Genomic DNA, 13,170 nt, shown 5'->3' on the forward strand with positions numbered 1-13,170 from the left:
TAGCATGACCAAGCAGCCAAAACAGCTCCCACAGTTGCCACAACCACCATTTCAATAGTTGCAAGCACAGTAGAAAATGCAACAGCGACTACAGCTTCCATCTCAGCATGGACCGCGTAGGAAACCACAGTTGTAACCACCGAATATGCGATAGCTGTCGCCATGTTAGGGACACCGGCAGAAATGACTGCTTTCACCGTAGAAGGGGACATAGCAATGAAAACAACTGCCAGGACAGCAGAAATCACAGAAGAAACAGCTGTCACCCTCGCATAAACAACCAGAGCAATATCTGTTCGCAAAGCAAGGACACTAGCAACAGCAGTAGAAACACCAGCTGCAACAAACTGACTCAATAGTAGATACAAGCACAATAGCGCCACAACTATAACACTAGTTGCAAACATAGCAGAGACCACACCCGAAGAGACAACTGTTAAAACAACAAAGATCACAGCTGTCACCACAGTAGATATAACATCATGGAAACCGCATCAACTATGGCTTTGACCACAGCAGGAACCACAAGAGCAGTAAACACAACAGCAGTTATGACCGGGACCGCGGTTGCTAACAAGGACAGTAGAACAGCTGCCAGCAGGACAGGACAACAACAGTGACTGCAGTGTAACCACTGAGATAACACTGGTTTGGTGAATGGATTAAACTCGGCTGTTTGTAAGTACTCTGAGCCACAGTTTATCTTTTTTTGGCTCCATTTGCCACCATAGAGATAATCCAACCATTTGCAACTCAGCCTTGGTTCCATTTTAGGTGCAATAGTCAGCCTGCAGTGTTGACTTTTATCCCCTCTGAGCAGGAAGACGAGAAACCCTATACCGTTTTTTGGCCTTGTTACAGTGAGCACGAGACGAGTCAAGACATACCCTTTGCACTTAGGGCATCTTACGGAGTAAAACCAGCATCACAAAGATAATAGGTCTTATTTCAATGTGCTTATGCATTTACACACAGGCATGCAGAAATCCACGAGGAACCAGCCTCTTACTGTGTCTTTTAAGTCTGGGCACAGTTATTTCCTCATGAGTGTGGTGTCACGCAACATGTGACCCAGTGGCACAATGGCAAGAACAGTCTATGGGCATTTGTGCCTGCCTGTTTTTGTTCATTAGCACATTACGTAAGACATTTTGGCGTTGCCAGTGTGTTTGGATTGATAACATACACTAAACATTTTTTCTGTTTGATTTGGTGTTTTTTTCTCACGCTCTTGTATTTCTTGTATAATGTAGGACACAATTCTAACATTTGATTTTGATAAGCAGGTATTTTCTTGAATCTGAGTGCATATTCTTACCTTCATATATTTATTTTTTGTACACCAATGCATTGTCTTCTCTTACATACAGTACACCACCGAAGAACTGCTAAACCAGATTCAAGCCAGTGAGCAAGAGCTGACGGACCAATTGCAAGTTATACATGCCTGTAAAATTGAAGGTACGATGCCATGTGAAAGAATTGGGATATCTTATGAGCTGGTTCTTTAGACGTGGAGGGCTTGCAGTTCACTTTCTCTATTTGCTGAAGTGACTGAAGCAATCCTATTTCTACAAATCCTAATTTTGCTCATTATTTCTTCTGCTGAAATATGCGCTGCACGCTTGAGATAAATAATAGTACCTTAAAAAAAAATCCTTGCCTGTGCCGCCTACATTTGTTTATCTCATCATTTGTTTGGTTTGGTAAGAGTGTATCTCCTATTTGGGTCTGTGTAGCCAACCTGGAAATCTCACCACCTAGAACATTTAATACTGTTGATACATTCTACAATAAGCCTGACTTGCAGCTGCATGGCATTCAGGTCCCTCCTTCATATTTTAATGCAAGGCAAAAGGTTTTTAGGTTTCTTTTGTCCTCCCAGTAGTACCACGTCTAGCCACTACATTATGTTGCAGTGACATACAGAGCAGCAGGACACTACTGCCAGTTCACCATATGGTAGCGGAAGTGACATTGTACACTCTGAATCTGGGTCAAGGAATGGGAACTTAAAGAAAACATGGCTCCTTTACACCGTGTGACTTAATGTGATAAGTGAACCAGAAGTATTGAGGGTCTGTGATGGGCAAGTTTGTTTCTCTGAGTGGTTTGCGTTGGTATTTTTGCAGCAGATCTTTTGAGAAGCATCAGTCTTCCTTGCCCTCTGCTCATTTTCTCTTTGCATTGGTTTCCATTAACACCTGAAAAACCTTCTTACCTGTGTAATGCATCATTTGGCACCATTGATTACCAAATGATCATGGTGTTGGAGGTCCCTGTAGATCATTACTGCCCTCTGCCTGCTAACCTCGGACGCTCCAGCATCTTTTCCCTCCAGTAAATCTGACAAAGAATCACATTATCAGACTTTCTCAAGGCTGACAGGTCTGTGTTTCAGAGACCAATATCGTTACAGACCTCATTATTGGCACAACTGGAAGAAATCCATTTGTCATTAAAATGAACTTCACAAAAATCAATTCCAAATCTGGCTCCTCTGTTAATGCTCAGCTTCGTCTTGGGCTTTCCTGTTTTCGGTTTCTGTTTGTTATGAATTTCAATGGGTTTTCTTCAGTGTTTTCCTTTGTTTTCAAAAACTGTACAAATCAATGATTATCCGTATTTACTCTTTTTTTGTGCCATACAAAATCATGGGCAGGTTGTTTTCCAGTCCTTTAAATAATGTGGCTTTTAGTTTCTTTGTTTGTTCATTCTTATTAGCAGTTCTTCCTTCCTTTCTTTCCTTCTCCTAAATTCTATCTCTTTACATTTGCTTTGAATTTTCTCTTCCAAATAACTGTTCAGTCTAGTCCCACCCTATGTTCAGAGTGAGCATGAATGCTGATATGTTAGCAAATCATTAATATTTGATTGCAGCAGATGAAATGTTAATGGTGAGCATTAAACGCATTTTCCTGCTGCTTGATTTTCAAAGATCGACTGAATGAATATTTTCTGCTGGGGGTATGTGATATACATTGCGCTGTGGTCTGTGCTCTGTTATTGCAAAACAATATCGCACTGTTCAGTTCTTTATCTCGAGATACCAAGAAAGGACTGGGTAAATAAAAGTGGTCTTCTGAGCCTAGTCCTATTCTACAAGATAATTTGGGAGAGGTCTGCTGAGGAATTACTGTGCATGCTGTTAGCTATGGGGTCTTTGGTGATAGCAAACTTGTCTACTGTATAAAGAAACAGCTGATGTAGTGATGAAACTTCATGCCTCTGCAGTTCACAACATGAATTGTTTATTTGAAATTATTGGGCTACGTATATGGAATTTTGTACTTATTTGAAACTGAGTAAAGACACAGCTAACAATTGATTTTTGTCATGCATGTAGGCCTTTGTTTATTTGAAATCAGTGGAGGGCCTGTGCTCCTTCCTTTCCTCACTGTTTTAGTGTATTTTCCGTAGAGAAAAAAAACTATCCCAGCTCTACCATCACATGAAGTATGTTGCTATAGTTTGTACAGGTGACTTTGTCCAGTCAGTGTCAGGCCTTGTTTCAGCACTGCAGGTTCCAAGCTTTCCAAGCTTCATTTTCACATTGAGACAATAGAAATTAAACTTTAACTTGGTGATCTGAGGGTGTATCATTAACATGTCCTACTTCAGTATACATGCCCAGAGCTGTTTCCATCACATGCTTTCTCTCAAATTGTGCTGCGTGCAGCACATATTTGGAAATAGAGAGAGCAATGGCTGGCTCTTATGATTTTGAGCTGTGCTGTCTGCAGCTCATAAACAAACTTGTAGATTTTCTGTGCTAATCTGTGTGTTGCAGGCAGCTTGGTTTCACCAAAAGCAGAGCATAGGCCTCTTCTGTGCTTCAGCATGGTTGTTGAAGCTGTTCATAATATGGACCTTGTTTTTCAGTATAAGAAGATATGGCTAACAAAGGCACGCTTTTATGATCATCGTTATTTAAAACTAGGAAAAGGAGTACTGGCTACAGGACATTGATTCTAGAGGGGTTCATATGCACAGTGATCTTTGTTGCTGCAATCTTGATACCTGCTTAGTCCCAGGGCTAACCAGTTCCAGGACGCTTGTTTCCGGTCCCGGAAAGACCTGGCTGGGCAGTTTGAGCTGGACTGTTCCCATGAGGAACAGGGTCTAGACTTGCTTATGGCTGGGTCTGAACTGGGGTGGCGAAGTGAGCTGAAGAACAATGATGGATTCAACCCAGATCTGTGACTGAGGGTGAGTGTCTGAAAAATGTCAGTGCTCCGTCCATCATCTCCTTGTGTTTGCTTTGGCCATTACACAACATGCATTTGACAGTGAGCTGAAGCCATATGAGTTGAGCCATGCTCTCACACAGGAGTAAAAGTAGTCTCCAGGAAATTTCTGGCCAACTAAGTGGCTTATGATGTCCTGAGTGGGTCATAGCAGGAGCATCCATCAGAGAAAATTGCTTAGAGGTAGAGGCTGCACCTATAATGTTTTAAATCTAGATGCACTAAAGCAATAAAAGTGCAACTAAATCTGGTATTTTCCAGTTTCTACTGAAAAGAAAAAGTGTTCCATTCAGTGGTGTTTAATTGGGATGTAATCTGTTTTAACTGAAAACCAGAAACCCCGCTTATTCTGTTTCCAATCCTTTGAAAGAGCTCTTTCAAAGGGGAACACTGAACACCCTTCAAGATTGAAGGCTTTTCAAATGTTGCTACAGTAGTATAGAGAAGTTTCCGTTGTTTGCTTGCACCTTGTATGGGATCTGCTTTACATATCAGTGTTGCACTTCAATTGCCCTTAATGTCTACTGGATCAAAATTACATCTCTAACTATTGAAACTTCTTTGCTATTATTTTTACATCTTCTTACTTATCCTCTTCATTTACCTACCTTTGTCGTTCTTGCTATCAAATTTCTTTTTTTGAGAACCTGGAATAATCTTTCTCCCTATTTTCCCTCCTTTCTTCTTTGGTGGATCAAGTATAATAAAAAATAGTAATTTTTGACCACTTAATCGTAGCTCCAATAGGACTCCCTCACATTTGCTGTGCCATTATTCCTATAAGCTAATATCTATACATACTTAGTTTTTCTTCAGTAATGTTAGGATACACCCAGTTTACTTAATGGGTTAAGTATGGTTTAATTCTGCATCAGTTATGCGGAAGGGTGTTTTTGAGTTGTATGTTAACCTATGACTGATTGAAAACAAGTGTGACTTCTATACACCGTATTATTTGGCACGGGCACTTGATTTCAGCACTACCCTCTCTTTCCCCCCTCTTTTTCCCAGTGGGACCCTAAGCTGTGTTTTCTTTACTGACTTATGACAGAGGAACAGTATGCATCACCAACTGAGACAAGACATGACTTGCACACCTTATCGATACTTTTAATTCACACCCTGCCACACATTTGGACGCAAAGCGGAGCTTCCTTGGAGATTAGGCCAGCAATAGCTCAAAACATGGTTAAATATAGGCATAGAAACAAATCTCAAGTTAATGCTATATCTCCATTTTGTACTAGGATTCTTCAAATAATGTCAACTAGTGTAAAGAATTAAGTTCACATGAAAAATATGTTTTTGGCAGGATGCTGGAGAATGCTTGAATTTGATTATGAGATGAAACTTCTGAATCATATCACACAGCTCGTAGATTCAGAGTCTTGGTCTTTCAGCAGAGTACCGTTGGATGTGTGTCTACAGGAACTTCAACCTCTGGAGCCGCCGTGAGTAATTGTGATTTTTTTTTTTTTTTCGGTTCAGTATTTAACCCTTTCACTGCTGGGGTGTTTGTGCACCTCTGCGCTTGAGCTTTTTCTAGAGATAGACGTTAAACACATGTATCTCTTTAATTCATTTGTGCAGTCGTCCAATTTGTATCGATGTAAATCCTGCATTGGTATCTCATTGCAAACTTAAGACCTATTGAGAAATAGTGAGATATTGCCCTTTTTTAACAGATATGCCGGGTATTTTGTTGCATTTCGCTAATGGGCAAATATACATCTCGGAGTGCTAACCAAGGAAATATTGCCCTGAATGTCGAGTGTCCAAGACTATCAAATATGTGTGGGTTTTCCTACGGAATGTAGTCTGCATAATCAATTCTATAATCTTAGCGCAGATCACTAAATTGTGGCAGAATCATTGTTTTTGGTGTACCGTTCATCTGATGCCCGATATTAGTCTTTTCTAGCTCTTTGTTTCTTAAGGAATCTGTTGATGCAAGCCAGACCTCCTTTGCCAAGTTAGCTGGCCGGTAGTAAACTATGAACTCTTATGACACTTATCAGGTTTTTCCTGCCCCAAAACTTGGTAATTCCCTTCAGTTTTTCTAGCGCTTTGCCTTATCCCTGTCAAGGGTGGGCCACCATCTCTGTTCTTCTGGGTCTCGTGACCATAAGCAGGCTACATATACATGTATTTTCATTGGGCTTTGGGTGTGCAAAGGCGTCATAATTGGTGAAGTGCATTTGGGAAATTTGGAAAGTAACTAAAAGTGAAATGCTGGTTTTTGCTATCAATCATTTGGTAACAGGAATGACCCTTGAGCAGTATGGAATCGTAGTGCAACGATATATTTTAACATCTACACATACTGCATTTCAGTTGCTGGTGCCAGACCCGCCCCCCTTGCCCTGATTGGGTGACTCGGAGAACACACTTAACGCGACGTTGATCAGACTTTTATCTTTTTCCCTAAAACATGGAAATCTCTCCCAGACTCCTCTTATGTGGGTACATATCCCTTACAAGACTTGGAAAGCAACTGAAAGATAAATGCCGATTGGGGGAACCTGTCTTTCACTGGGCTATATTGAAACGTATCACATATATACATATATATAACGGGGATTTCGCCTAAAGAACTCCTGAACACTCACGATCTCGAGGGAAAGCAGGAACAGACGAGAACCGACCCACGTTGCAAGTGAGTAATTATTTTATTTCGTTCACAGCAATGCCTGCATGACGCGTTTCAGCCTACCAGAGGCCTTGATCACATGACGCCATGGGAGTTGCGATCCCGCTTTTTAAAGTGCTTAGTGCTAATTAGAAAAATGACACAATTGGCTAGTTCAAACTTTGCACATTAGACATAGAGAAAATACTAAGTGATAGTCACCAGCGGTAAAGGGCAACAATGTAGTAACACACATATTGGTTAGTTAAAATCCTGATGAAACAGATTTCATATGTAAAAATGTATATTCATTGTAACCAGAAGTAAAACAAAACAGAAAGATTTTTTTTAAAAATACATTCAAAATTTTCTAAAAAATTACTCTCCTATGTGTGCAAAACAGGCAAGAATTGTGCAAATATAGCAAATGAAGATCTAACCCAAGTGGGTATAGTCCGACAATATTAAGTTGGACCTACAACGCCACTGACACGCATTTTTATGGGCTAAAGGATACTTTAGGCTTCAACTATATACAGTATAAATACATTATGGAAGCCTATCCCAAAAAAAAGAGGGGGTTGCAAAAGGTGCCTAAAAATGTTGCCAAGCTGTATCTAGATTATCAGTCCAAACTTAGACAACAATGTCTTAGTGCAAAGAATTCATACAATATCATGTGCATAGTGCAAAACGTGTTAAAGTGTCATAAAAAATGTTAAAACCAATAGATGGTACAGGAGGTGTGACCAACACACAAGAGAGATATATTTTAACATTTAGGCATCCTAAGGTTTTTATCACAGGACACCAAAGCTCCCTCACCCTGATTGGCTGTATTCTCTGTTTTTGTCAGATTTCCTGCAGTTTGTTTCCAAAAATATTCTAATGCCCTTTCCTCACACATGAAGATAGAACTGCCAAGGCTGCACATCTGTGTTCCCTGGGCCTTCTGAGAATACAGGTATCAGATGAGCACAGGTTTTCAAAGGGTTTAAGCAGTTATTTATACACAGGGAATATTTTTGATGGGGTAACTTCCATTAGGGATATATGCAGTATTTGTACCAAGAGCTGGTTGGCACCCAAGGAAACCTATACCTTTATAAGAGGTGGAGACCCATGGGATCAGAGTGATGTATTTTGCGTGAATCACAGTATGTATAATTAATCAGGGGGGGCGTGGCTAGGCGCATGGCGAGATGGCCGCACGGTAGTGCAGCTCTGCTGGCCGCCGTCATCATCCTGCCAATATCCTTCCCTCCCTGAGCCATCCACCTCGTCTTCCAAGTCTGCGGGGCATGCCACTGTCGTGGGCTTACTGGCGGTGAGTCGGCTGGAGCGGAGTCTGCCTGCGGGACCGGTGAGGGGGACGCTGCTTGCATGGCCCGCGGCCGGCATGGCGGCCGGAATCCTGTGAGTGGAAGCGGTTCCACAGAGTCCGCATCGTTTGCCGTCCGTGCCAGCTGGCGATCGATTACGATGTGAGGCGCTGATCCTGCCGGGACGATCCGCCGAGGTTGGTGTGTGCTCGGAGGCTGCAGCAGTGTTGGGAGCTGGTCTCGCAGGGCGCGCGGCCTCTGGGATCACGCGAGGCCCCGGCGCCGACTTTGGAGGTAGGCCGCGGTGTGAGCGTGATTGACGGCGGTGCTCACTTTGAAGTTCCCCGGTGCTGCTTGGCTGCTACCTGCCCAGAGACTCAAATAAGCGAAGTGGGAAGGCCCTTGTTTGCTGTACTCCTCGAGCCCACGAGGGCAAAATAGCTGCGTGCTGGTTGGGGGGTGCCCTGCTACTGCCTGCTGGGCACTCAGTAGTGCTCCATCTGCCCTTTGGTGCGTGGGGGCTGCGCCTGGAGGTGTTCCCCCATTGACAAGGTGGGGCGTTCTGGGCTGGCTCCCCCACGACCCCTTGCTGGAACAGATGGGCCGGGCGGCCCCGGTGATTTGACTGGCTTTCCTGAAGGACGGTGCTTGGCTCGGCTCCCCGTGTCTGCGTGCCCAAGGGGGTACTGACTACCTCATCTGAGGGTGGACAGCATTGCGCGATTAGTACAGTGCGTTGGCCGGTGCCTAGCCTTTGCCGGGGAGTCCTCTGTTCTTGACTTTACTGCTGGGTAGCTGGATAGCCAGGATTCCTGCGCTGCTGGGCGTTGTTGCTGCTATGGGTAAACCGGAGAAGAATCAGCCCAGGCTCACCTTTGAACTCCGAAAGGGCTGGCAAATCCTCCCAGACCGCTGCCTCTGACTCGGAGTAGGATGCTTCGACGTCGGTCCCCACGGCTCTGGAAAAATCATTGGCTGCCATACATACCAGTTTGCAGGCGATAGATGGGAAGATAGCGGCGCTTAATGATCGTATGGATCATTTCTCATCCAAGCTGGACAAACACGCGGCGAGGATTGGCGAGGCCGAGCAGCGGATCTCGGACGCGGAGGACGGCTTGCAGCAAGTGACCACTAGGACCGCAGGTATGGAAAAGCTGCTTGCTGTAATCCAAGCCAAGAATGAGGACATTGAAGCGCGCTCACGGCGCAACAACGTGCGCATTTTGGGTCTGCCGGAATCCACGAATGTTGGGCGTTTGGAGGATTATGTCGCGACCATGCTAAGGGATATCTGTGGGGCTGACAGTCTTTCTAACATGTTCGCTGTTGAACGAGCCCATAGGTCCCTGGCGGCGCGGCCACCACCTGGTGCCATTCCGAGGCCTATAATAGCCAGGCTGCTGAACTTTAGAGGCAGAGACACTATACTTCGCATCACTCGGCAAAAAGGAACAGTGAACTATCAAGGCACTGTGCTGTCGTTCTATCCGGATTTCACGGCATCGTTGAAGGCGGCACGTAAGGAGTTCCAGGGGGTCAAGAAGCTCCTCATGAAGGAACAAATACCATATGCCATGCTCTATCCTGCCCGCCTGCGCATAGGCCCGGCAGATAACGCAAAAATATTCACTAATTCTAAATTGGCCTGGGACTGTGCTAAAACTATGCGACGACAGCGTCCATCTGCAGCTTCCACCTCGGATGTTGATGATTGAGTGGTGTGGGGGCCGGTGTCCAACTGCTGATTGTGTACATTGGTGTGGACTGCGTTCCAGTCCTTATCTGTGCATCATAAAATGACGCTCGTCGATCTTGGGCAATTGTCTCTTTGCTGGCTAAGGTGGTTTGAATCTACTGGCTGTTGGTGTGAGCCTGGGAAGGGGGTGGGACTCTTCTCCCGTGCTGGAAATCTAATGGCCCCCGCGGGCCGATTGTTCGAAGCTCCTTCGCCGTCCCTCTGCTTGCTGGTGAAGATTGCTGATGCTGGTTGTGTGGTTGGATGGTGGGCTTGATTTCTTTTCTATGGCAGCCCGCTCCCGTTTTCATCAGGGAGTGAGTCTTAGCCGCCACATTCCCCCCCAATGGGTGTACCCCAAAAGCTGTGTTGTGGTATTATGTTTTTGTTGGGGTTGGTTCTATTGGTTAGTGCTGTCTTTGGCGAATTCGGATTGCTGAAGTGGGTGGAGGGAGGGAGTGGGTTTGTGTTTTGTAAGTTCAAAGGTACACTGATCAGATTGTATTTTCAAGTGAGAGTCTGCACTGTCTGGTATGCACATAATATGCCGTATGCTGCCAATGTATTGGTGATTATCATGGGTAATGACTATGGGTGAGACGTACAACTGCATCACATGGAATGTGCGTGGGCTCAATACTCCCAAGAAGATCCGCCAAGTTTTGTCGTATATACCATGCACATTGCATTGTTACAGGAGACTCATCTGAGCTGTCGTTCTGAACCTGGGGTGGTGCGAAGGTGGGCGGGTTTTTGGCTGGCGTCATCTTACTCTAACTATGCCAGAGGGGTGCTTATTCTTGTCCGAAAGGGGATACCATTCTTGCCTATGCATACTAGTGTGGATACAGAAGGCCGCTGGGTATTGGTGCAGGGCAAGCTGGGTATGACTGTAGTTACAATTGTTAACATGTATGGCCCAGTGGTGGACGATCCCGCGCCCTTTTTTACTATGCTCGCTGTCTTGCGTTCATTGCCAGACTCTGCTGTACTATGGGGAGGCGATCTGAATACCCACCTCAACCCTCAAGTGGATAAATCCAATCCTTCTGGGGCACGCACAGTCAGGGTTGCTCAGTGCGTGTTTGATGCAATGGTGGAGTTTGGGTTTGTCGATGTCTGGCGGCTGCGCAACTCAGTCTCTTGGGGGCACACACATCACTCCAGCTTTCAATAGCTGGTCTAGACTAGATCACTGGCTATTGAGTGAGGAAGCTAATGGGTGGGTTACAGCGATTCACACTTTGCCACGCACATTATCAGATCATAATCCTGTTGCTTTAACCCTCAGCATCCCCGCAAACCCCTGTCGCCCTTTCACCTGGGCTTCCGGGCGGAGGCTTTGCTCGATCCCACTTATTGTGACGCCGTTAGAACTGCTATTGTTCAGTATTTTGAGATAAATGTGGGTTCGGTGGAAAGCCAGTCTACGCTTTGGGAAGCCTTCAAGGCGACAATTCGGCACCACAGCGGGGATCCTCCGGAACCTCAGGGGTCCGCTGTCTAGAGTTGAGAAAATACTGAGTGAATTGGAAGAGCAATATCTTGGTGCACCATCGACAGAGTTGCTGGCACGTATACAGGAGTCCCTGATAGAATATAAATCGTTAGCCGAGACTGAGGCAAAATATGTTGCAAGGAGGCGTAAGGCGCGTGCCTTTGGGGCGGGAGGTCGAGCGGACAAAGCTTTGGCCTTCAAACTAAAATTCCGTGCTGAACATCATCAGATTGACCGGATACTTGATCCCTCTGGGTTGGAATGTTTTACTCCACATGATATATTGGATCAATTCCGACAATTTTACTCGGATATGTACAAAACTGGAGGTGGGATGGAATCTGAGGCATGGATGAATATCTATCAGATGTGGCCTGCGCTTGGCTCTCGGAGACTCACAGAGAGTATCTGAGTCTACCTATAGACGAGACCGATGTGCGCGATGCTATTCATTGTCTCCCTAACAACAAGGCCCCGGGACCGGACGGCCTAACAGCGGAATTTTATAAGTCTTTCGCTGATATCCTTATACCCCACCTGCTGGAAATGTACGCAGAAGCTCATGATTCCGGCATCCTCCCTCCCTCCCTCCGACAGGCTTTGATTGTTACTCTGCTCAAAAAAGATAAACCCTCCACGTCCTGTGAATCGTATCGTCCCCTCTCATTAATAAACATAGACGCTAAAATTCTGGCCAAGATATTGGCCACGAAGATCCAACCGCTAATGCCTCTTCTGGTGCTCCCCGATCAATCCGGGTTTATCCCGGAACGTTCCACCTCCCACAATCTGAGCACCATTTTCTCAATGTTTCATGTTCTAAACCCAGAGTTGTCAGCGGCTGCGGTCCTTCTTGACGCGGCCAAAGCGTTCAACTCCATAGAATGGCCCTACATGTTTCATATACTGCACAGAATGGGGTTCCCTGCGGTCTTGATGAGGTGGATTCAGGTCTTATATACGGAGGCGTCGGCGAGGGTGAGGGTGGGTGCCTTCACGTCAGAGCCGTTCCAGATTGAAAGGGGCACTAGGCAGGGTTGCCCCCTGTCCCCCCTCCTTTTTGCCCTCTTGTTGGAACCACTGGCCTGTAAAATCCGACAACGACATAGAGAAACTGCCTTAAATTTTAATCACCGTCCGGTCGGGATCTCGATGTATGCGGACGATATGGTCCTTTTCATACGAGATCCACAGCAGAATTTGTCTCCGGTAATCCGCGAATACATTTGTTTTGGCTTGTTCTCGGGACTAAAGATAAACTGGGACAAATCGGTAATTATTCCCCTGACGCTCAAAACGCCTCCGCCCCAGCTGGAATACCCTTTGGTCTGGTCCACAGCTCCGGTGAGGTATCTCGGGGTTTGGATACACCGTGACCCTGAGATAGTTATAAAGGAGAACTATGGAATGGCCTACAACAACTTAGTGCAACAAGTGGATAGGTGGTTACACCTCCCGTTGTCCCTGGCCGACCGCATAGCAGTGATTAAGATGATTTATTCTCCCACGGTTTTTATATCTATTTTGTAATATCCCGATCAAACTTACCACGCATTTTTTTTAAACGGTCCGATCCCAGCTCTTGCGGCTGGTCTGGGGTAATAGGCAACCCAGAATCAGCTGGCGTACATTAACCTTGACTTATAATAAAGGCGGGTTTGCGGCCCCAGATTTTTATATATATTATCTTTGCGCCCAGGCCCAATACGCGTACTACTGGTTCCGGACACATGATT

General features: G+C 45.3%; 1 protein-coding gene across 2 annotated transcripts in view; it reads left to right on the forward strand.

Annotated features, from left to right (window-relative positions):
* Nucleotides 1–13,170, forward strand: part of DSCC1 (DNA replication and sister chromatid cohesion 1) — a 169,737-nt gene that overhangs the window by 65,454 nt on the left and 91,113 nt on the right. For both annotated transcript variants that reach the window (XM_085605046.1, XM_085605047.1), the window contains exons 4-5: nucleotides 1,371–1,461; nucleotides 5,560–5,698. In XM_085605046.1, the coding sequence (XP_085461172.1) occupies nucleotides 1,371–1,461; nucleotides 5,560–5,698 (230 nt within the window). The remainder of the gene's footprint in view (nucleotides 1–1,370; nucleotides 1,462–5,559; nucleotides 5,699–13,170) is intronic.

Source organism: Triturus cristatus, chromosome 5_1 (assembly GCF_964204655.1).
Source record: "Triturus cristatus chromosome 5_1, aTriCri1.1, whole genome shotgun sequence".
Taxonomy (NCBI): domain Eukaryota; kingdom Metazoa; phylum Chordata; class Amphibia; order Caudata; family Salamandridae; genus Triturus; species Triturus cristatus.